The sequence below is a fragment of the Varroa destructor genome, unplaced genomic scaffold (assembly GCF_002443255.2).
Source record: "Varroa destructor unplaced genomic scaffold, Vdes_3.0 BEIS01000001.1, whole genome shotgun sequence".
NCBI classification, from domain to species: domain Eukaryota; kingdom Metazoa; phylum Arthropoda; class Arachnida; order Mesostigmata; family Varroidae; genus Varroa; species Varroa destructor.
In genome coordinates, this window is record NW_019211454.1 from 48,136,468 (window position 1) to 48,161,733 (window position 25,266).

Below are 25,266 nucleotides of genomic sequence, written 5' to 3' on the forward strand. Positions count from 1 at the left end.
GGTTTATGGACGACGGCCGAAGTGTACTTTCAACGTTTTTTGCAGAAGACAATAAACGTACTTTACAGTAAATAGCTCAAATCACTGAACAAAGATAAACCATTGTTGGTGCACGGCAGTACTCGATCTCACACCATAATAATGAGAATAGCAAAAATGCAAGGGTTATTCGAGGATGATATTTATCATGCTCATCAAATATTGCGCTTGCGGATGACTATTTTGTTAAAAATTGACAATTTACTTCTGAATAGGAGAACTGTTCAAATCTCAATATGATGTTGAAGTTGCGGCTTAGAAAAACCCGATATGCCTTTCTGCCACAGTCTACTGAACTGCCTAATAACATATATACTGTATGTTATGTATTAAATATAGGATTCTAAACATTAGCTAAGTATTCTTTGTAGGCGACCACAATAGTACGTATGTGGCGCGATTTGTTTTTGTCTTATGGAATTAATTTAAAGCTGCCTCCTGGAGTGAATTCTAATTGTGCAGAATGAAGGCCATGAACTCTCCTCTGTTTGCTCGTCGTCAAGTTCATAATACGAAAGCTGGATAAACGGCATTGCAGTGCCCGAGCGCGCACCTCACTTGTGCTTCCGAGTGCGCTGACTGAAGCTGTACACACGAGTGAAAGCAATTTCGACATGTAACCGACTGCATTGAAGCTTACTTCAAAGATCGTGCAACTAATCATCTTGTCATACCATCGGCTTGAATGAATTACGTTGCAAAGCACTCTATTATTAGTAGTGCAGTCTATTACTTGAGTTTCAATTTTCGAAATTCAAAATATTTATAAAGGGTGCTTAAAAAATTAAAAGAATATACAACATCAAATTTGAATAAACCAATCAAAGATACGACTTTTAAACGCGTATATGTTTCAACCTTTACTAGATTATCATATAAATACGAAAGTATGGCTATGCTACACTTCGAATTTTATCAGAAAAAGCTAGAAGTGAATAAATTTTGGGGGGTCACTCGACGGCCGGCCAGCTTACCTTGTTAAGTATTGCATATTCTTTTAGAATTGTCCTACACTGAGGAATAACAGTCCAGGTATCCTTTTGTGTATATGGGTTCGTGCGTGGTCGGTATCCGCTTAGCTCGTTCAGTTTCATATATTAAGTAGCGTTCGTATACTGTATTAATTGATACCTCATTTTTCACATTTCATAAATTGAAAAAAAAATATCATACACTTCTCAGTGATGTGTCTGATTGCAAAAATTTTACTTTTAATCGAACAAACAGTTAGAATTTAACTGAAATGAATGCAATGAATGTCAAGTGGGCTTGAATTTCGAGATTCGTATGTAAGTAAGATGGCAGTAAGTCAAAGTAGCGTCGGAAGAGAGAACGATCAGATCTTTAATATGTCTAGTTATTGTTAATAGTGAAAAGTGAGACTGTAAGTTTCGATATGTACGTCTTATCCACTAGTAACTTTGTGTCCGCCTGTATTTGTAGACGATGCACGCAGAGATTATCACAGAAATTCCCTTACTTCTTTATGTTAGACTGTCAAGTCTGTTCGGTAAATTTCGACCAGTTGCTCTTCAGTTGCCGGCAAAGCCTTATGTAAGCATAATCTTCCGAAATGTATTTTTTATAAGTTCGTCGTTATTGTTTTGATCAGATAAAGATACTTTGTTTACTTTTCCTTCTTCAAATGTAGTACAGTGACGCTTGGACTAGATACTACCGGCTCTTTTAGCAAAAAGGTTCACCGTGTAAGCGAGGTCGCCGAGCATTACTTAGAAATTTAATGTAGACTTTACGCTCTATTTTTCAATGCATATCTGCTCGTCCGTTCGTGTTTGTCGTCGACATTTGTGAGAATTTAGGAAAAGACCGATTGATAAAGGTAATAAACATCGGCAATAAAGCTAATTGATTACAAACCTACTCTCGAACAACAATCGAGCACAAAAACAAGTTCGATTCATTAGTTAAATATGGCCAATAAAAGGTGATATGTTAAATAAAGTGGATAACGGTGGAGAATATATTAAGAACATAAATTTTAAGCTATCAAAAACGGCATTTATATATTAAAATATTTCTCTTCGTACCTTTGAATGGCTTTAACATTTAATGAAAAATTGGCTTTAACATGCTTGTTTGAAATCGTTTAGAATCTTAACCAACTACAATACTTTTTCTATAAATTGTACTGTTATTTTTCAAATTGAGTACAATATATACTAACTTTATGGACTGTATAACTTATTAACTCCGAACTATAAACATGCTATCAAAATCAGCTAGTTACAGGTTTTACAAATCAAAAACTACGCTATGGCTGTTACCTACTGTAATAATATTAACTTTTTTTTTTTCGTTCAGATAGATCATGTATATACGTATGTAGTACATACACTGAAAATTCGAGGTACCTACGTTATTCTCGAATATTTCTCTCAGAGTTTATTATGCCACATGGTTTGTGAAACGAATGGAGCAGCAGACACAGATCCATCTTTATTACATTTACCAATCTCTTGATTGCGAGATAAATTCAATATTATTTGCTAGCTTAATTCACGTATTGGAAATCAGCCACACAAAAAATAATAACCAAAGCGACAGATAGCAAGGCATAAGTTACTTTGGTAAATTAAAAACGGTTAATTCCACTATGCTGGTAAGTTTCGTATGAAAATTGAGCTTGAACTATAGCTAGATCGGGCAAGTCAATTCTACTCTACGGTGGGAAGCTACGTATTGATGAGCGCCATAGAAATACTACGAACTCACGAGTTTTGTCCAATATCATTCGAAACATATAATATTGACCCAGAATTTTTAGGCATCACGCAGGTCCTTATCAATGGGTCCAACGAAACGCAATGTAAGAGTAAGGGTAGCCGTCCTATACGACTTCTACATTCTATATATCCCTCAACAGTGGAAGGCCCATTCGGGAAAACTAATTTTTCCCAGAACCCAACTCCTCAACAGATGATCTAATTATTGCTACTATTACTTCGATGATTACAATAATTTAACTATAAGTAAGTCAGAACTGAACTCAACTGCAACGAGTGTGCAGAACGGCAAGAGTTTGTGCACTGGTATTGCTCCTTACGTCGGCCTCAACGACCAGGTTTCGCAAGTCGACTGGCACAAAAGCTGGACAACTGAAAATTGTTCAGTCACAATCAACTAACTGAGTACACAAGGCCCGAACGTCGAGGCCCTTCTCGTCGTTGATCAAAGGGATATGTTCCTCACCGCTATGACGATTCAAATGGAAACGACATGCGGATACGCTGCATCCTAACGCTTCTATTTCGTGCTTGATAGTCAGGACGGTTCGCGGAAAAATCCCTCATCAATGTAATGTGCCTAAAAATTCTGTAGCAACAACAAATCGCATCAACATGGTCCAGTAAAGGGTCTATTTCACTAAGAGTATCCATAGTTCTCAAAGTCAATTTTAATTGATCAAATATTCACAGCTTACATCTTTGATATGGCCATCATTATAATGGGCCCAAATACTGTAGGTTTTTCAGTTACTACGTAGACTAAAAGCGAAGACTGTTCTGCTTCATCAGCACCAGTCTTACCCCACACACGCGGCCATCGAAGACGATTTTTTTTTAAATGAAAAAGAAGATATTGCCATTTTCATATTAAATACCCCAAAAATGTTCTTTTCTTGCAAAATCTTTTGAAATCTTAAAACAGCCATAAGTGGCTGTAGGATAGAAAGAGACCGTGATATCATTCGAATTTCGTACCACTGAGTTTTCAAGTAATGGGTCTATGGAAAAGGGAAAGTTTTGTCTTGTCTAGATGATGCCAGTTCTAGCCGACGGTATTTGACAGCTTGCCAAGGATGGTCGTATCATATTCATCCCTGCATGTTCCAGGTAATTAACAAGGAAGGTACTATACGCACCCCTAAAAAGAATCACTTCGGTCTCACCCTGTCAGCAAAAGAATTTTCCTTTTAGTTGGTTTTTTTGAGTTGAATGCAGTATTGGATCCATGTTTCGTCAATAGCAGTTAATAAAATCGACTTCATGCTTCGCAAACGCATGGAAATGACTTTTCAGTCAGTAGCTTGCTCCTAATGAAAAATTAAATCTAATGGCATTGATTGCCCAACCTCTTGACACTTATTCTCCAAAAAGTACACTCTACTCGTGTTAAAATAGACTCCGTGAATCTATTCATTGAAAAACAGGTTTACAGTCATCAAAATCCTATTCCCGACGGAACGTCTAATAAACCCAATTTGTTAGAGCGAGCAAACCGCATTATTCTGAAGTTTTCTCTACAATACAGTTCAGTGAAAATGAAATCCTATAAGCGCGCTGTGGCCTTCTATTATGCGATCTCCGCTAATTCTCGAGAACTCCCTGATACCATTTGTGTCTTTTGAATGAAAATACGCTAGCAAAAACAATGAAGATTGCGGAACCGTTTGCGTTTTCCTCTGGCTATGTCTAAACAGCGTTTACCTGAAGACGAAGTCTAGGAAATCGTCTTTTCCCCACGATAGGGAATTTAGCCAAATCCTAGAAAATGCGTGTTTGCGTACAGTCGTTTCACCCGAGGTCAACTGGTGGGTACTAGCAAAGCTTTGGGAAAAAAACAATTCATTGTTTCAGTGATTTTGCTAAATTTTGCATCGTGCATCACTCTTAAGGTCAATGTGGGTTTCAAATAATCCCATCCATTTCGTTGGTCTATAAGAGTATACATGTGAATGACTGACGTAGCCGTTCGGCAGCATTAGTTGAACAAGCGAACAGCAGCAACAGACTAGAGGATTTACTAGTAGTACTTAGTACGTTTTATTACGTTGCTATACTTTATGAAAATTAAGAAAACGCCTTTTCTACAGATTAAAATATAAGAACACACAATTTTTTTGCTAAACATAGCAACGTTGGCACATGGTCTTAACACTCTACTATGCTGTAAGGGCCTTTGTTTTTAAAGCGGTTGTTGGCCGGAAGCAAAACAGAGAGGCGGAAATAGCAATGTCACTGGAAAAACTGTCTCTACAGTATAAATATTTTCACGTACTGCTCCTTCCTTTTAGGGTGACGTTAGGGGAACATAGAAATGAATTTATTTTGCATCGTATTGTACTGAGGTAAAATATTTTAGTGAACGCCGTGCTGCGAAGTATGACTAAAAAATCATAGAGAAGACATTTTGGAAAGCATAACCATTTTTTAACAGAAAAATTCAGTGAGTAACCGGTTGCCTAAATACTGATGAAATTGTCAAGAAGCCATCCCTATATGTGCTAAGCACCAGTATCGTCTGTTCGAACCAGCTGTAGTGCATGATGGTCTCTATAATCACGCTTTCTCATTTCGCGGACTAGATGTTTGTCCATCTATTTCTAACACAACGCTCCAGCAAACGCCATGGTGTATACCGACACAGATACCCTGAAATATTAGTAAATGCCATTTCATAGTTAGCAAAAAAAATAAGTAAGAAACAAAAGAAAATGGAAAATCGTCTTCATTTTTTTTGACAATTCCTTTAAAAGATATATGAGACATAACTGATCATATTTACTATGCAAAACTAGAGGACAATAATGCTTCAATTTAAAAAAAAAACTCTATTTTATAGCCGTTGGATGATGCAATTCTGCCTGTGTCTAGATACTATTTGGCAGCGTTTATAGAAGAAACCGCCTGGAATAACTTGAATTCGAAGCGATTAATACAAATATCTACCACTACACACCCAACGACGTGTCAGGATTCCAGAATCTTCCTCAGCTGACAAAGGCATTTTTTGCGCCGCAAACATTTTGCCCCTCATGCAATTTTAATAACAAAATATAGTATTTCTATGCAATGAAGTGCCATTTATCATTGATGATAAATGCGTAGATTCTACGCGTAGCCAGGGGTTCAATATGGGAAAGGCTAATTTTGAAATGGTAAGAAAAGAGCGATCGAACGGTTGTACTAATCCCATATTGTATATTTCTTACGGACAGAAATATCATAGTGACAAAGTTCTAAAAGGACGCTACAGACGATCTCGAGTAGTACTTAGCTCAGCGAGTGATTTGTCGGACGCGCTACACAGGTCATACCCGAACGTCATTATGTATGAGCCTGTTTTACAAAAGAAGCCGTATTGACCCACCATTCACCTGCAACCCAAAAAAGGGTTCTTTTCATTAACTAAACATGTTTTTGTATACACAAGTAACTGATGCCGTGCCTTGATTCCGTCCAGTCAACGATACCGTAAATACTCTTTCGCGCTCGGTGCCGGAGGTTTGCGACCTAGTACACTTTGGCCATTAGTGGTCAAAAATGCTTTTATTCGGTGGATGGATTCTCCTGCGTATTATGCCCATGTGTGCCATCCTAATCCAAGTACATTCAATTAAAATTAGGCAACATGCGTGATTTAATATGGCGGTTAGAAGAAGCGTAGACCAAGACCAAATTTGGGCTCTAAGGAATTACCACGCACATCGATACATGCATTTTTCTATGAAAATTAAGTCAACGATATTCAATCAGTTAACAACAGCATTTGTTGGTAATTATGTGATTTCCCACTACAGTTTAAAGCGCAATATATACCAACACTTAATCGTTAACTTTTACGTAGACATTCGACTCAACGTCTATATAATCTCTATATAATAAGAAATCGTATACTCTTTTAAAAAAGATGTCTGGACGACGTTTGGGCCGGGCTAAAAAATTATCCACCTACGTAGGATAGTGCTATTTTTATGTTTAGAGCCCCCGGTTTTGAATCCAGTAACTGGATTATAATGGTATGTTTGTCAGAATCCACGATAGACTGTTGTGTCTTTTCGAGTGCCCTTAAGCTTTACCTTTAGTAATACTTCTCAGCATCTATGTACATATTGTCCGTCCCATGTATGCTTACATACTTGTAGACAGCTATTCAAGCAAGATCCGGCGACTTAGTGGCGTCATTGAGCGCATCTACGATCTTCTCTGTAAGAAGCAACTGTTCCTCTCAAATTAACCGGCAATAGAACCCTGCGGAACACTGAAGGGTTTCGCAAATGTTTTTCTTCTATATCAGTTTCTTCTTATATATTCAATCGGAAGGTCCCATACTAATTGTATGAGACGGACAAAAACTGTCTATAACTATTCTAGACGGTCGAACAAGCCTTGTTGACCGAGGCGAGGATTCCGTGTTAATGTGAACCGATCGATCCACTGCTAGAACCGCGATATATGTGAGTTATATCATAACCCGACCTTTACAGGGGTAAAAAGGCAGTGCTTATGGGGTCTCGAATATCTCCAATCGACTGCAGCGTCACGCGCATCCATTCTGTTGCTGCGCGAAAGCCAGCCGTTTTCATGATGTCAACAACGTTTCGATGTGTGAAGTTTTTGACGAAAACGAAGCTCTACAGAAAGGCTGATCGTTTCAGAAATGTATGCTTTACTATGAGATACAATATTAAACTGTTTAGCATCAGTGTTCGTTTTAGGATAAGAGCTATGCTAGTTGCAAAAGCTACGTTGAGAAGTGCATGAAAGTCGTCTGTTTTATGGTGTAAACACAAGTTTCGGTAGTTACAAAACAATCCTTGTGCAGACGACAGAAGCGCTCCGTTTGAGCCCATTCTCTAGTGTAGGATCGCGCATGCGTCTTTGCTGAAATATCGCCCTCATTGTCTTACTTGACTCCACGACCTATACGTAACGGCATAATTGTCCCTAGCTGGAGAATTTGCCACCCTTTTCAACATATATAGCTATTTTTCTCTAATGCAATATTCATCATACGTAGCGTATATACTTTGGCATAGCGACTGACAACGGATATCGATAAAAAGATTTAGATTTAATTAAAACTTTCCACTGACTAGTGGAAAAGGTTCTGTAATCATCTGAAAAAACACCGAAATGCTAAGCGTATGCTATGTGACATACTGTTTATTTGACTACATATATTTATAGATTTCCTTGGTTTAAGAAGAAAACCTGTTATTTTAGGTTTGACGAGGTGATGGCCACATACAAATGAGAACAGAAGCTTACTGATGATGAATGGGTCACAGTAAAATTTTGCATAATTTATGCGGGATCTGAAAGATGTGTCCTAGCTAGAATCAGTAAGCAGTGAAAGTAATGATAATGTTGCAGTTGATGGTGCACTTAATCGATATTGTCCTTGTTAGGGCACAGATCAAAATGGGATTCACAAAGGTGTATGAAGAACGCAGACGTGCAAAAATCAGGAATAGCTAGTAAAGCGCAACTGAGCATTAAATCCTTATCGATATTGTATTGTAAACATTGCAGAAGTTGACAAGTGTAAAAGGCAAATTGAATACACTTAATGCCTGACGATTGAGAAGGAAATTTAGTTAGAAGTTTGCACTAATTAATTAACTCGTAAGTTCATAGAATCTATACGCATGATGTACAACAATGCGGCCTAACTTTCATAGAGGCGCCGTAAACGATGTGAAGCATTGAAATCGACCTTTAATCAGCTCTGGCAGAGAATCGACCTGGAAATCGGTATATGTTAGCCTCGATTTCTTAGCTTTTAATTGAATACAGAATTTGTTCTTTTAACTGATTTCAGTATTCCTACTAATATCAACGCAAAAATCAAATTATTTTCTAAGTGAAATACTAACTTCCTGCTCAGCTGAACTTAACCAGGACGAATATCACTTTACTGTGCAATCCCAACTAGTACCCATTGCACCTACGGCACTACATTTCGATGCAAGTATTAAAGCTTTCTACTAAAGTATGAGCAAGTAGGTTAGTTTTATGGATTTCTGTGTCCACAAATGAAATATAGCAAAATTTTATATATATATATAATATTTATAGTAAATTAGGGTCAATATATAACCTGAATGTTGGTCGGTTTAGCTGATTGAGAGATGATTGAAACGCTTAAGAAGCAATCTTCTAGAAGAAAGCTCGTAAAACATTGGCTTACAATCTTCTTTGTCAGCTGTCGTAGGATGATTGGCGAAATTCATATTAACCAGTGGCAAACTTTTGTCAGCAGGGTCATTCAAGCGTGTGATCTGCCCCATCTGCGGTATGTACCGACCCTTTCAATTGCGACGGTTCGGGTCAAGTTTTTTCGTGGATGTCTATCCACGGTATCATTTTGGGGGAAAATCGCTGCCTTGTACATTACTGGCTTGAGACCGTTCCTCACATAGTGGACTTGTATGCCCAATGTGTGTATTAACCATGTTATTAAGATGTTTCCACGTCTAGCGAAATCTACCTTTTTGAAACCCAAGTAAACTGTATTGTCTAAATGATTCTATTATTTCTTTGTCATCAGGCTTTTGTCGACTGGAAACAAACGGTCATAGAATCCTGCTAAAGAAGTAATCGAAGCCTCGAGGGAATGAACGCCACTCCGGCCATAATATTTTTGTTTTGTTTTTTGTAATTGAGTGATCGCGCAATGCGAACTGGCAATCATATACTCTCTAAAGTGTACCGATGTTTATTTGATATTATTTATAAAACTATATAGCCTTATATCGATATTGACAACCATCTTGATTTACAGATAACGCAACAATGGATTGCGTCCAAGCCCAATTAGTTCAATACAATCGTTCACCATCTTTTGTGCGCTGTGTGGGTCCTACATATATGTAGGAAAACTCTTCGCTCTAGTGATGCGTCATTATAATAAACAATCATTTAGTGGAGCAAATTATCTAGGGATACAGACTATTTACGCAAAGACTACTCAAAAGTACGAATCAGCTAAGTTGGCTACTATTTTTGTACCGACCAGCAAACAGCAAAAATATTTATTTTTCAAAACAAACGTGTGGTGTCGTCATCTACACTTCAACCTATGCGCTGTCCTATGAAAATTGATAATTGATACTACCGTTATCCTCGTTATTATTAAAAAAAGACATACCAAGGCTTATATGTAATACGTTTTCAGGGCTTCTGTTTAAGCCATATAACCTACTGTGATCAGTATTAGATTAGATGGAGGCTTGATTGACCTCCACACTTCGATATCAGGCCGTAGAGTCTATCCACTATTGAATTCATACGGCTAGTGGCCCTCCGTGTGACTCTGCCTCAGTTATTTTAGGGTTGACAAATGTGTTTCCGTGATAGCTCTACAACTAACGTGTTTGCCTGATCCCAGGGACACGTTATGGTCTAAATTCGAATTCGGGCATGACGGACAGACTTCGTTTTATGCTGGGAGCCAGCCAGTCGTCTGATGGTGTGCAAATGCACGCTAACTCAAATGTTATTTTTTAACTCACCTCTGCGAATAGGATTTCAAAACTTCGTATGAGTTTGAATATATAGTACAATTTCAAACACTATCTCTGCATCATCTGGGGCCGTACGAGTCTTAAGTTTATAAAGCTAATTTGCTAGGTTGTCTAAAGCTGGTACCAGAAATATGACGAGCAGTATAATATCTATCACAGTCTTGTCTGCCTCTGGAATAACTGCATGTGTTGTAAAAGCCCGATTTGCCGTCTGTGGTGGAGCCCATCATGGTAAAGCGAGTGACGCCATGTCTGTTTAGCCGGTTCTTCCCTTTCCACACGTTGCCTCTCATTGCACCCGAAGTAAACAAATTACAAGAATTTACATTCCCAGTTCCCAAGCTTGTTCTTGAGAGCTTCCGCTGAGACCTTAAAGCATCGCTGTCGGCCTTCAGACAGCAGTGGCAGGTAGGATTGGAGGTCCGAGAGATAATTTCGAGTCAATATTTGTAATCCCGAAAGAAAACTTTGATGAGATCCAATTATTCAAGGGTCTCAATTGTAAATTTTCCCAAACGACACGTATTCTGTACGTTGCTGTCGAAGCCTAAGGTCGAACAAACTGAGAGTGGTTGTAAAGGACAAGCAATGAGGCGATTTGATCATCCGTGCGGCCAAGATTGTTTTCCTGCATCTTTCGGTGACGTGCGCAGTGGAATTTTTGCCGCTAGCGGAAAAGAGCAATCAAAAACCGTTTAACCCTCCGTTTCGGTCAGTTCCATATATATGTATGAGCACAATACAAATATCACTAATGATCAACGATATACATTTACATGTATATATATGAACAAACGTGTATGTTTCTCCTCGGTGTCGACAGCTCCCTGGCAAAGTGACTCTCGGTCAATTTCAGTGTGCCAAGGCGATCATGTAAGCTTCCGTAAATATCGCGCCAAGTCGTAGACTTTGGCAACAGGAGCAGAAAAACAAAAAATTCGTATGGAAAAATATAAATTTTGAATAAAAGGTTCTTGTTCTTTAATTCAACAAGCACAAATGAAATACAATTAAATAAGCACCAATCTTTTTTGCGATTCCCCGAGTCTTTACAACTCGTATCGGCAATCGAGAGGTCGAAAAGCCGAATACAGGGAACTTTTCAGAGACCATGTTTCCACGTCATTCTTACAGTCGTCGGTAGAAACGTTATATACAGTCAGGGAGATAGAAATCTAGAAAATAACACTAGTCTAATATTTGGTACGCAGACGAGTGAATAGAAGACAGATACACTAACATTAATTGAAGAACTCTTGCTCTGGACTCATTTACATTCTCTACGTATTGAAAAATCTAGAGAAGTGTGACGTTCCTGAAATGAATCTAATTGAAAAAGGCTCACAGATTAATATATCCAAAAGCTGTTAGATCTATAGTAAACAGTAATATATGATGGCTTTTCTTTCAGGCGGCAGGCGTATTGATGAAACTGGTGCTGCAAAGATTATCTCATGAGAAAAATTCAACGTTTTTTCGGAATAGTGTAAGATTGTATTAGGTTGTCCTGCGTTATATGCTGGAATCAAGGTATTCAATAAGTTCAAATGTTGAAAGCTAAAGCTACGACTACAGCGAAGTGAATTTGAAATTTAAATATGAAATTTCAGTTAAAATGATCGAAACTCTGCCATCTAGGATATATGCCGTTTTGCTAGAAAAGAATCAGCCAATTGGACTGATATACACAAACCTCGCTTGAATGTATTATAGCAAACACTCTACCTCTTCTAGGTAAGAATACGTAGCCATATCTATCGAAGTGAAAGCGATATGGGCAATGTTCTGCGAAAAGCGTTTGATCTCACAAAAAGACGTTTAGCACAAGTGCGAAAATATAAATAAAGAGCTTTCGAGAAACATATCTCTTCCTATGAATATTTCAAGGACACAATAAGGTAATGTGAGTCCGAAAAAGTTCCTCTAGACTCAAAAGAAGTAATGTTTTGTGGACAGATAGAACTTAACTTCCGGAGACGATGTTAAAGGGAGCAATCACATACAAAACACCGCGGCAAAACTTGGCTTACCCTGCAACGAAATTAACCCTTGTACCTTTCTAAGACAGTCTTCATAACCTAGTTTCAAATGAAATCTACTATACCTATAATAACATTAGCTGATGTATATTCAGTAAGCAGCTATCTTCGAATGATTAAACCATTCACAGATCACCCAGGATATGCAGGACGACATTTTGTGAACCTTTATGCGTGTGACGAATAAGTGGGATGTTGCCAAACGAAAATAGCGTTTTATTGGGGTAGTGGGGTTGCGGTAAAAAACAGCAGTGAGCGCGGTATCGTATGCATAAAGTGCATGTATGGTATTTACGGTTTGCGTCAATGCCTCGGCTAAACTCTTTTACAGCGTGATTTCTATTGTTGATAAGAAAATAGAAAAAGAAATACGTCGCTAGCAACATGCGTCAGTAGAAAGTTCATCTGGCCATGTACGTATCCGCCCATTATAAGATTGGGACGACATTGTTTCTGTTAGTTGAATAGATAGTCATCCGTAAGTTTAGTCGCATCGCCTTAATTGGGTATTGCTTGTTTGTTATATACCGAAACCGAAATGACCCTTTGTATTCGTGCATAGTAATCGACTAAGAAGTTTTCGACAAACAGAAGTTATTTTCCTTAGCAAAATAATGAACTTATTCTAGCATTTTTGGATCGGTTACTGCTCGATTTGGTTTTCCGTACGTTTAGCGGTTACTATCATTGATACCTGGTAGAAAAGTACATGATGCGCACTGAATAGTGGGTAACGTTCTATAGAATCGTTCATGTAGTCAGCCTAAAACAACGGTCATTTCTCATGGCGGTCAACGCTACTGCCTTTTTAGCTTTCGTTCGTTGCGAGTGTGTCTCTTTGATTTTAAGGGCAAGTTACTAGAATAATTACAACAAAAAAAAGTGGAGTAGAAAGGCGGGCAGATTCGGTTGAAAAGGCTCTCTTATAGATTAGGTTATCTTTTCGAAGCTTCGTAGTTCTCACAACCATAATGGAAAGAAAACATAATATCTAATGTAACGGCTCACCTTAGAGAATCTTGAAGCAATGTGTCAAACAAGTTGTCATACTTGGCTTTTAACGTAAATGTATTTTACGAGTAACTACTGAGTTGCTCAACATTTATAACGAGTGGCCGGCCATAAGACAGGAAGGGACGGCTGTTCGCTATCATTGCTATCTTAACATCTAACAACCAAAACAATCAGTTCATCGCCTTGGTTTTTCTTGACCTGTATTAATATTTTCTGCGATCTTGTCATGGCCCAAAACGAAAACCGAATAACCTTACTGTTTTCATATAACCCTAGAATCTTAGAATAGAATCATATAGTCTTATCAAATAATCTACTATTTGGCATATGAATGGCGTTTGTTAGATCACTACAGCATCATCTTTTTGTGGGTGGATCGGGATGTTTCAGTACAAACGATAAGCGCAGAAAGTATATACGATAATACTACTGACGTCAAGCTTAAAAACACTCAGTGATAAGAGTCGATGATTTACGCACTGTGGCTCTTGTTGAACCGGCCTTTGATGCCCTTAGGTCGCGTTGACAAATATTATCTAGAAGGGTGTTGCCAAGTAGTTGCTATCTTCCAGCTGAGAAGGCATCTTGTGCGGTTATGTTTAACCTTCCTTTGCTACTTGCAGCCTGTCAAGCAGTATAATTCGGTTAGAATTATAGAAAACGAATGATGATAAACTTCTTGTTTACCCTGTGTCTACATTTACTTATAATAGATTAAACGATATATATAACTATAACTAAAAAATAGGTAAACCAATATCGTCTTAGTTATCTAAGTATACTCTGACATTATAAAAATTGATTTATGCGTAATAAACATCGTTATTATTAGGAATCGTTTTATTCCTTCGATACTTGGCGTTTATTATTTTCTGTGTTATTACAAACATGCTGTGATACCTTTTTGAGCATCAGCAGTAGGTCATGTAAGGCCATTTTATATACGTAAAGGTTTGAGGTCTGGTGCAGAGGCAAATACAGATTAGTTTTAGAATATGTGGTGGTCCGCCTTGTGCGTTAAGCATTTATTCGCTTACCCATTAACATATTATCGAGCATCGCGTTTATGTGAAAGTATAGTTATCTATATCTACATATCATGAGAATGTCCCTGAAAAAACATTGCTTACGGGTCCACCTACTCATGTGGCTTGATAATTTTTGTGCTCGCAAAGACCTTATTTCTTTTTTTTGAGTGTTCACCCTTTAGGTTATCTGGGTTGAATAATGTATAGCTTTGGAGGACATCTGTCTGGTATTTACAGTGTAGCGCGCACATCGTAGACTCGCGTAAACGATTCCTCGCGGGTTAGCTCTAATTTGAATGGAAGGATTATTGAAAGTATGGCTTCATTTCATTTCCCTAATTTTGAAGCCTTTTTTGTCTTTTCTGTTGTGTATGAGTCATCCATCTCCATGTAGAAGAACTGGCATTTGCTTGCTATTGAGGCGCGTACTCTTTTGCGATAAAATAACCTGTTGCGGCCGAAAGGCTAACGAAGTCTATAACGTCAGTCGGAGTCCGTCCAGCATGTAGACCTTGGACAGAGTTGCCCTTCGGTCATCTTTCATGTCCTTTTCACGTTTTCTGTGTATTTACATTTTATACACAATAAAAGCCCTCCTGCGATACCACAGATATCGGGGAAATACATGTACCCATTTTCCTAGTCAGATATGTGCGTACTAGTGGCCAATTGGCGCAACGATGTAAGTTCTGTTTGGAGAGCTTTACAACTTCGTAGCAGGTGTGACATCTACACGACGCGCACTCCTTCGTTTTATATCCTCTTGAGCTCCTGAGTTAGGCAAGCCATCCCCATTGTAGTAGGCATCCAGAACTGTCGGCATCCGATGAGATATATAAAAACGAATCAACAAATTTCCGCTTTGCCCCTGTTTTTTTGCGAAGCCGTCCTCCTCGTGCACACCGAAATTTTTACCGGGGATAATCTGATCTAATTTTTGCAGGTTTTTTGTTTCACCTCGCTTATACACGCTGCTTGATGTGTATTCGAATTACCCTATCGTCGCCTGGCAAATGAGCCTATGCACAAAATGCAATGTTAACTCTGCCGGTAAATCAGTATAGCTGTGCTAACGCTAAACTTTAAGCGTCCGCACGGTGTACGCCTTGGGCCGTCTTGTCGAAAGAAGCAAATGCAGATCTGAAGCGACTTTTTGAAAAATTGCGGCAAATGAATAAGTTGTTGTTGTTGTTGTTCTAGCTGTTGTTTCCACTGATATCATCGCTTGAGATTTTTACTTTGCAATCGAAAACATCCCGCTTTTCAGTGTAGCCACCATACAACGAAGGCAGGCCAGCAATCCGTTAGCTTTATCTGACGGAGCAAATGTTGCCCTCATAGTGGTGTTCTTTTTTCGGAACGACGAACTGCCCGAAATCGGCCGTACCCATTGTGTGCAAATATTGCCGTGTTCAAAGCCACTGCGTATTTTAGCAGGCCATTGCTTTATGTGCATGCACAGAAAAAGACGGAGAGCAAAAGAAAGGAACAACACATTATTCTATATGCTGACTCTCGCAGTTTTCCGTGAGGCAGCAATCTTTGACATATCGTACCGAGCGCTTAGTTCTGCGATAATGTTTAGGGGCGAAGGGGACCGAAAGTTAATTTTAGCACAACAAGAATTAACTTATTGGTACTAAGATGAAGTCAACAATCCGCGATTGGTGATAACTTTTACCATGAAGCGCGTTCCCTAGTGCACGTGTTGTCGTGCACAGCTAATCCAGCCATTTTTGTAATGGAGTTGCATAGTTGTCTCCGAGTAAGTAGCTAAAAGGCAAATGTCAATCATTCATCAGGCTCAAACCTGCTTTTGTGCTTAACCCCTCTGATTCGATTTTATCCGCCTTTAATCTGTAATACCTGTAAGATAGATCTTTGCTGACACTAGCAGCGCTTTGCTTATTATATGGCATTTAGAAAGAACGCAAATATCTTGAGGGAGAGAAACTCCGCCACAGCGTTATCTGTATATGATTATTCCCGTTTTTGTAAACGAAGGACCCGTTTGCGCAATTATTGTCCAGGGAGGGTAAAAAATTAAAAAAAAAATAATATTCAAGCGATCGATTCACATCGCCACTGCCGCTTGTCTACGCCATTTGAGCAAACACATAAAAGTGCCGATAGAGGATCACTTCCTATTGGCGAGCATTTTAGATCTATGAAAAAAACACAATAAGATCCAGAATAATCGGAACGCATCAGACCTGCATGGCTTAACAGACTTACACAGACCGGCTGTAGTAAACAAATCGAACTCAGTTATACAGTGCTAAGGGATATGAGTGACGTTAGAAAAGTTTATGGGCACATGAATTTGATAGGTTCTAAAATGTTTCAGAGGTTGCCGTCTGATGGCATGACTAGCAGCGATACCGGACGTTAAACTCAAAACACAGAGGGTTGTCATTGTTGTTCTATGATAAGATCATTTCTAAATTCTTACATATTCCTAAACAGTTTCATGTATCTTAATGAGGTCTGTGAAGTTAGCTTAACATATTTTATATTGAAACGCACAAGCTGTATGCTACGACTTCGCTTTATATTCGCTTAAGTATCTGGGACAGTTTAACTACTATAGAACCTAATATGTATCACAGCTATAGGCCATGTTGAGCCATACGCAGGCGCTGGTTCAATCCTTTGAGTTTAGTTATTATTAATGCATAAATGTCAAATGGCCAATGGACAGATGCGTCAAAAGCGAAGTCGAAAAGTTAATTTTTTCAAGTTTGTCAAATGAGTATCTATAAAGACATTATGGGAAACGGAAATGTAAAATGACCAAAGTTCAATTTGCCAAGAACTGATAAACCCAATCCTTTATATGGACAATAATATAGAGTTCAATGGCTTTTATTGCTAGTAGATTAGAACGACACAACTTCCATATGATTTTGAAAAACTCTGTTTTGTTCTACAGTAGTGGTGTGTTCTATAGTTCGTAAGTGAACACTTCATTTAACCTTGGCACTCCCATTTAACCTCGTTCTACTTGTTGAGCTTATAGACTGTGGGCTTTGCAACGAGTGCATCGATCGCAATGAATGTCCGTTGCCCCTAGAACCTGGAAACATTGACGGAAGACTACGATCCACCGACTTCCTCATCCCCAAGTTTTGAGCCATCTGTAAGCCATTGTGCTGTAAAAGTTTACGTTTCATATACGAGTAGAGGGTCCACTACAGCTTTAACCGGCGAGATCGCCGTCGAATAAAAGATTCGGATCTAAAGAACATACGAACACATCGAACCATACTTGTACATACTAATCAAATCCGTAACACTCACGGGGATGACTGCAAGCTATACGGTGGCAAGGTAGAAGTCTTTGCGTGATCAGAACCACGGAAAAGAGCAGAGCTGGCTGGCTGCTGACTAGCTATGTACATCAGCTCGGTTCAACCTTGACAATTCATTCTCCCGCACTTTACTTCGGGCTTCAGCCCCCTCATCCCTCGTTTCGTTGCCTCCGAAGTCGGAAGACTGTTTGGACAGCAACAACTCCCAGAACTATGGATACGAACAAGGGCCCTCCCGGGTCAGAAACAAAACAGTGGAATTGTACATATATGCCGAATCGTTTAAATAGGCTTAAAAGTAATTTTCTTCAGGGAAAATTCCCTGGAGCAATCTGTCCGGACATGCTTGCATGTCTGACATGTATTATTTTTTGCTAAAATTTATTCACTGTGAGTGGACTTTCAAAAAACTTGATTATGTTGAAAGTGCTTGTTTTAGGTTGACACAAAAAGGGCCGGCGATTGTGTACCAAGCGTTGGTTGGTTAGTGTAACATATTTTTACTTCTTCAAGCAAAAATAGGTCACCGACACAAAACTGTAGGTGCCTTTGTTATCATCCCTCTTAAGGCCTTACTGCTTCAATACGCTGGCAAGTAGCGATAAAAAAACTAGCAACGTACTGTCGAAATCAATCCCGTAGCACAGATTTCAGTTAAGCTAGGCTATATATATATATTACGCCGTAACGTACGTACAAGTACTGTATCTTAACCTTATCGCTTCTTATTTTACATATATATATATATACATATATATATATGTAATAAGAATTGTTACGGCAAACTTGCCTTAATAAAAAAAAAATTGTTATTAATCGCCTTAACGTGCTCGTGATTCACAAACTGCTTAAATTCTTCCACAAGTTTTTTTTGCGTATGAAAAATCCAACTTTTCAGCGGTAACATACTTTGACCGGCGATTGATGTCAACGATGAAATGACGGATTTGCCAAGGTGTGTGAAAACGATATGCTTTTAGGCAATCTAGTTATCTTGTTTACTAATTAAATAAAAGTTGGTTGGGAAAAACAAATAGTTTAAACAATCAAGTAGCCAATATGATACGCCTTTACAGGAAATTATTAGTTATTAGACTAGAGCTAATTATATAGATTTGGCAGAGATTTGGGATTGGTTCGCCGAAGACCGCGTGGGTAGAATATGGGGAAGGTCCAGAATCCCTTGTAGTAATCTGTTTATGATTTCGTCTTTAGGGACGAAGTCCGTTTTGGCTTTCTTGTTTTGAAGGTGAAACACGGCCACTTTCATGTCTCGCGTAATTGCCTGATCACAATAGCCATAAGATTAACGCAATTTATTCACCTCAGAGACTGATTTTAGAGGTTGTCGTAAATGGACTACACTAAAAATAGTGAGACGAAGAGCCCTTTCAGTTTTGCCTATAAAAAGGTTCTCCGGTTCTTCATAGAAGATATCCTGGTATTACTTTTTACTACTGAAATATCGGTAGCAAAAAAACAATCAATTCTCTGAATCAAACGGCAAAAAGTACTGGCAGACTTCTCCTTGTTCGCCTATAATGAATGTGTGCTGGCTAGCATTCTGTGCAGTGCGAGAGGGTAAACATTATTAGGATAATAAAAAAGGAGCAAGTTTAGGACTATACGCATAATTCAGGTAATACGCTTCAAGCAAACCAATACATCGATTTCTCCTTACTGATCAGTTTTCTGCCCCGCCGTTTTCGACACTGTAGCCTTTACGACGCTCATGTGTTTAAGACATACGTAAAATTAAAGATAATAACATTGTACCGAACACAAGATGCTTCATCAATGAGGTCCAAGACAATAAAAGGTTCGAACTGCACACGTTTATACACTGGAAGGACAGTAAGATTAAAAATCAGCTGAAAAATGGCATCGATTCTCATTGCCAATGCTTGAGGAGCTGTACTGAACAGCTACGATGAACACTGAAGCTCTAGGATTACGCCATTTAACAGTCTGGGTTGTCTCTGAGAGTCTGTTAGAGACAAGCGCAAGTCAGTTAACAACTGCTTGTTATAATACTGTTTACGTTTTTGACGATGGCAATCGCAACTGCCATCAACAAAATCCCTCGGTCGCCGGAAGAGGCTACCTCGGGACAAATGGCCCTCGAAGCACCGCTTAAAAATATCCTATTCTAAACTATACTTATGTATGAAATATAGAAATCCTGTTTTTGCATTTACATTTACAACAGTATTCAAAGGACTCACTAACACGGCATGCAATTTGTCTGAATAGGCTTACCAGCGTAAATGTTTCCCACTTGTATGCTCTTACTCCTGCGATCTGATCCGCCTGAACCCGAATTTGTCCAATGCAATGGTTTGCCCTGAATCTGTGAACACCAAAAGTAGTTACTGAATGCCCGTTCGTTTGCCTATTTTAACCTTTTACAAAAAGGCCTCTGCGTTTGTTATGATCATGTGTCCGTAAAATGAAGCCTTGCTTGAGGTTGCTCTTCAGTTCGTGTTGAAACTAATCAACAAACGCTTCAGATATACCTTTGTTCATTGTCCTTATCCGCTCTATAGGACTTCTCCTAACCTGAATTACGTCAGCTTAATTTGCCTACTATCAAATGTAATAAGACCAACAATCCATAGTGCTTTTGTGCATCAATATGGATTGGATTATGAATCATCATTCTAAACTGCGATTGAGGCAACCTTGCACTCATGTCGCTTGATTAGAAACGCACCTATCCGTACAGCACAACTTACCCTACTTTGTAGCCATGCGGAATGCGTGCATGTTACATACAACGGGTTGCAATTAAATATTTCTTCAGCTTACATTTAGTTGAATAAATTAACTTCACCGATTGAAGATTCTACCAAATTAATATCGCCCGGGCCATCCGCTTTGTTTCATTTTATTCCGCCTAGTCGGATTTAATTTTTATGGAGTTGCAATGACCCGACCCGAACGCCGGCGCTCTGGCGTTTGCATCTCTCAAGTAACTTGCATTACGTTCTTTTTACTGAGTCGTTCCTAGTAATTCTACGAAGCGCATTTGTTTAAAAGCATGTTTCTATGTATGACTATAGTATCTGCTTCCTTGCTACCTACCCAGCAAGGAAGTGCTTGCTATCGCCGCTATCAATCAAATCGTTCCGTCTACCAGAAGGTATATATATATATATATATATATATATATATATATATATATATATATATATATATATATATATGTATTCGGTAGATTTAACCGAGCGCGCCAACATACTGTGTGATGAAACATCTCCGAAGCCAGCGATGCTGGAAGTATTTCTGTTTCGTAATCTACTAATGTAATAGGTAAGTAAATAAAGGTTCGCGTACATAGTATTATCAAGTTGATCTTGTAGTGGGATATGTATGATAATTCAATTTCACTGGGCTGTTGGAAACTTGGAAGTTGATTGGAATGGGCCATGGCGTAAAGCTTTACTGAAAGCACTTCAGGGAACTACACGTGATCTTATTAGTGTTATTAGTAAGCTCATGCCGCAAATCTGGGCCAGAAAATATTGTATGTGGTAGCAGATGGCTCTTTATAGTTTGTCGATCGGCATCAATGCCCCGGAACCTGCATTCAGCAGCCGTAGTGCCGCATATATTAGTGTGGGCTATTTACTGTCTCTCGCGGCGCCAGCAGGTCTCTGTGTGGTACTGTAAAAATGCTGGCTGGAAGAGGCGGTACATTCCGACTAAGTAGGCAGAGGAATATTGAGCATCCGCATACTTGTCCGTAAAGAGAATTTCGCAGCGTCGAGCTCCACTCGTCAGAATATGGAGGTATTATAAAGAAGTAACCTAAATATGAGCAAGTGGAAGAGTCGGAGACTGCCTGTGTACGTAAACCCGTCGCGATAGTGGCTAGACTACGAACAAAGCCACAGAGATCAGTAAGCGAGAAAACGTGCCAGCACAAACGAATCCGTGTGGCTCGGAAAAAGATGGATCTGGATGTGGCATAGCGCTATGCTTATTCAGCTTGTCATCCGTTATGCACGATGTTCCTCCACGTTAGCAGGAAGACCCGGCATGACACCAAGAGAGTTCTCTCCCTTCAGCCTTCATCTGGCCAAATCCTTATCGCGAAATAAGGACGTAGGGAAGGAACGGGTCAGTCAAGTTGGAATATAACGCTGTATCAGGATGAACTATGACTCCCCTGGGGTCGGTTTTCAATGGCAATTGTGAAAAATCGCATTTGAGGTCGTCTCCTCCATATAAGCATCATGCAAACCTACATAATACATACTAGGTGGCCCAAATGGCTCTGTCTGTCTCTTATCTGGCTCTATATGAAATGGATTTTGAGACCATGAAGCAATTTAGATATAAGGCATGTAGGCAAGCGCGTGAAGAAAAGCTTTCCGTGGACCAGCAACGGTAGCTCACTTCATCAGACGCTTCGATGCGTTTCTGCCCTTATTGAAACGAGCCTCGTACACCGCCTTGTGCTCATTTTATCGGCTTGTATATGATGTGTAGAATAAAATGCATAAAATGTTCCCGCGGGAATTATAGTAAATTTTTGCCTTAAGCCAATTATAAGAACATTGGTTCTAAATGATTATCGAGCCGTCTTGTATTTGAAATATTCGGACGAGCGATAGCTATACGTGACTATCTTAAGGCCTAACAATTGATGAATTAAATTAACATAATTACATGCAACAATTGTTTTGATGCTAGCCAGCTTGTTGTAGCACAGCATAGAAACTTCTCTTTGCAATTTAATCTTCTGTCGGGTAGAGGTGTTTACTGATACAAAATGATTGGGGGGTTGCGCGATAACCAGCTTCTTTAACTATCTGTCTGCAGAGATTATCCCAGAGAGGACGTATATTGCGAAAGCTACATGTATGCAGGCTAGCGTACAAGCCACTGTAATTCGCACCTCCCGTCCACGTGCAATCGACCGCGAAACCAAATTTGAAAAAGCCCAAAAAAAAATGATTAGTAGATGAGTTTTAGTTGAAAATACGTTTTGAAATATTTTTCATTGGATCAGATGATGGATCAGTCGCCTATAGCACCAATACTGTCCTCCTTTTCCATCAATGTGGTAAACAAAAGGTCCCATATTTAAAAATTGCATCTAGCTCCCTATGCTGCTTAATCACCACATTTTATTACACTGTACTAGGTAAATAAACTAAAAAGTCCTTGTATAAACGGAACCCCTTTCGTCGTTTTTAATGCGTGGGTAGAAGCTGATTCAATTACATCTGATTGAAAAGCACACGCCAATGGCGGCCGGAGAGCGTTTAATACCAGTAACACCGATGGTTCTATGTTTGATAACGGATGTTTTTTCGATCATAAGTCGTCTTGTTATATATATTTTTAACTGGAGAACAGGTTGAACAAGATGATCTTATATATGTCACGCCTCAATTTCGCTTTTAAATGTTCCCAAAAAAAATTGAACTAACGCTTCTAGGCTCAGTAACGTCCATCCTTTATTTATAAGAGGTCTAAACAACTGGCCATCTGTTTATCTGCCTTGCTTTCCCTAGCCATTGGTGTTTGTTGTCGTGATCTCTGCACCCACATACATGTCCATAAGCCGGCATTATCTGTTCGTGTCTTTGCCAAAAGCCTGGTGCAGTGCTTTGATCAGATCGAGCGTATCAGACTAAAAGCGACAGTCTGGTTAGCAGACAGCCCGGATGCTTCATGCCGAAGGTAATATAGGATGCTATATATATAGTGTTAACTCTATGACACGCCCGTGACGTAATGGACGAGTCATCGAATTAATCAGCCTCACTTTCGGTATTTCCTTTGGCGTTAGGTCCCTATGAAGGGCGGGCACAGCACTTCCTTTTATCAATATTTAGAAACAGTGACCAGCAAATAGGGAAACACGGAAAGAAGCGCTTCTACCTAAGGAAGAAGCTCTCCTGAATAACGTTTACCTTAATAAGCTGGCCATAATTGGCGTCTGTGGATATTACCGCGTTCATAGCTAACACAAACGCCTATCGACGATATTTTCAAAATGAACCCCTGCCAACGGTTTTGTATGTTTTTATAGTAACACATTGTATACGGAGGTTTTGATGAAGGACGTATACATAAAACAAGCATGCTATATATGTAACCCAGCAGTGTATTATTACCCGCGCAACGTATGCGAGACTCTGTATGGAAATAGTTGGCCGTCTATGTACAATTTTTCGGCTATAGGTTTCGCTAAAACGTCCAAGGTACAATACTTGACTAGATTAGGTCCAGTAAGCCTGTTTTCAAATTCGGGATATGTTTATTGATACGATCAGAGATCTGTCTATCAATGACCGTTAATCCATTAAAGACTGATGGAGCTTCTAACTTTTTTTTCTCACACTGGTGTTTGAAGGCAGCGCATTTTACGTATACACTTTCAACTTTAATAAATCAAACAGTGTTTTTTTTTAAATTTAGATAGCATACGAATGTTGCATTAATGAATGGCTTAAAATAAATCGACATCTTAGAAGGCCTAAGCCTGAGGCGCGAAGGTGGGTCCTCCATTTATCCAGTACAGCGACGTGATATGTAAAGAACTATACCTGTCGCGTGTTCTGTGTTTCCAAAGGGGTAAATGTGGTGACAACTTTTCCCAATCGTGGACAATACGTGTAAGCAATGTCGGATAATACTTGTAGATACTGTTTGGAAATTGAATCCACTAATGGAATATACGTTTCTTTCAATCGACTGTTTAAAATCTAACCTGCTGGTCCATTATAAAAACTTTTCTAGAATATCTTTGTCATTGTTTTTGTCAACCCTTGCATATATTATTGCATGATCTGCATTAAAATTTGCAAATACGTATTGGGATAATATGTATAATAGAATTTATGTACAGAATGTACATAAGCAGTGCCAAGATATTTCTTCGAGGATAATACAAGATGGCTTTTGAGGTAACTGGTTAGTCCTTATTGACTTTGGCACAAAATATGCGATCGCTAAGAAAACTTTGGATTCCAGCTGATCAGCGACGCCGAAATAGAAAATCGCGTTAGTGACTCGTTCGAATATAAGGTCGGAGTACCTCACAACAAAACCCAGACACACGTTGACGAACTTTGCCCATTGGATTCGTATTTCGAACAGTCTGTAGTCGAACTACGCAGGAGATATCTATTTCTGCTTATTAGCGTTCTTGTATATAACAGCACATTGTCTCTTTGTAGTAATCTGTATGCTTCTACACCTAGAGGTAATAGCGTTTTATTGCGAGGCCCATCCTTCGATCCCTTTTTGCTGTCTGGGATCACTGTGGCCGTTCAAAATATGTCTGGCACTTGAGCGCTTTTCCTGGATCGCCCAAAAATTTTACAAGAGACGATGCAAATCGAGATTCTGGGTCTTTCGAACGAGTATGATGGAAGTCTATCTGGGTTCTCGCTAGCTCTAGACTACGATTTTTTCCTAGCAATGTATGTATTACAAAAAAAATCGCTGGATATCTGTGTTTTGACGCGTTTATCCATCCTTTTCGTTCCGCCTAGGTGCCTAGTAGATTTTGTATAACTATTCTTGTTCGAATCGCTACTTACAAG

At 39.1% G+C, this 25,266-nt stretch overlaps 1 protein-coding gene and 1 long non-coding RNA gene across 6 annotated transcripts in view; one reads left to right on the forward strand and one right to left on the reverse strand.

Moving 5' to 3' along the window:
• Nucleotides 1-25,266, forward strand: part of LOC111255352 (glycine receptor subunit alpha-2-like) — a 108,234-nt gene that overhangs the window by 4,428 nt on the left and 78,540 nt on the right. The window contains exons 1-2 of one of the 5 annotated variants that reach the window (XM_022817240.2): nt 10,640-11,020; nt 11,721-11,795. The exons of the other annotated variants lie outside the window; for them this stretch is intronic. Of the exons in view, the coding sequence (XP_022672975.1) occupies nt 11,764-11,795 (32 nt within the window). The 5' untranslated portion in view covers nt 10,640-11,020; nt 11,721-11,763. Of the gene's footprint in view, nt 1-10,639; nt 11,021-11,720; nt 11,796-25,266 lie in introns of those variants that run through there. 5 annotated transcript variants of the gene reach the window in all.
• Nucleotides 2,123-13,647, reverse strand: LOC147758743 (uncharacterized). Its single transcript, XR_015327075.1, has 3 exons — nt 13,357-13,647; nt 5,740-6,157; nt 2,123-5,432 (listed from the first exon to the last, which is right to left on the reverse strand). It is a non-coding gene; the product is annotated as an uncharacterized LOC147758743 (long non-coding RNA).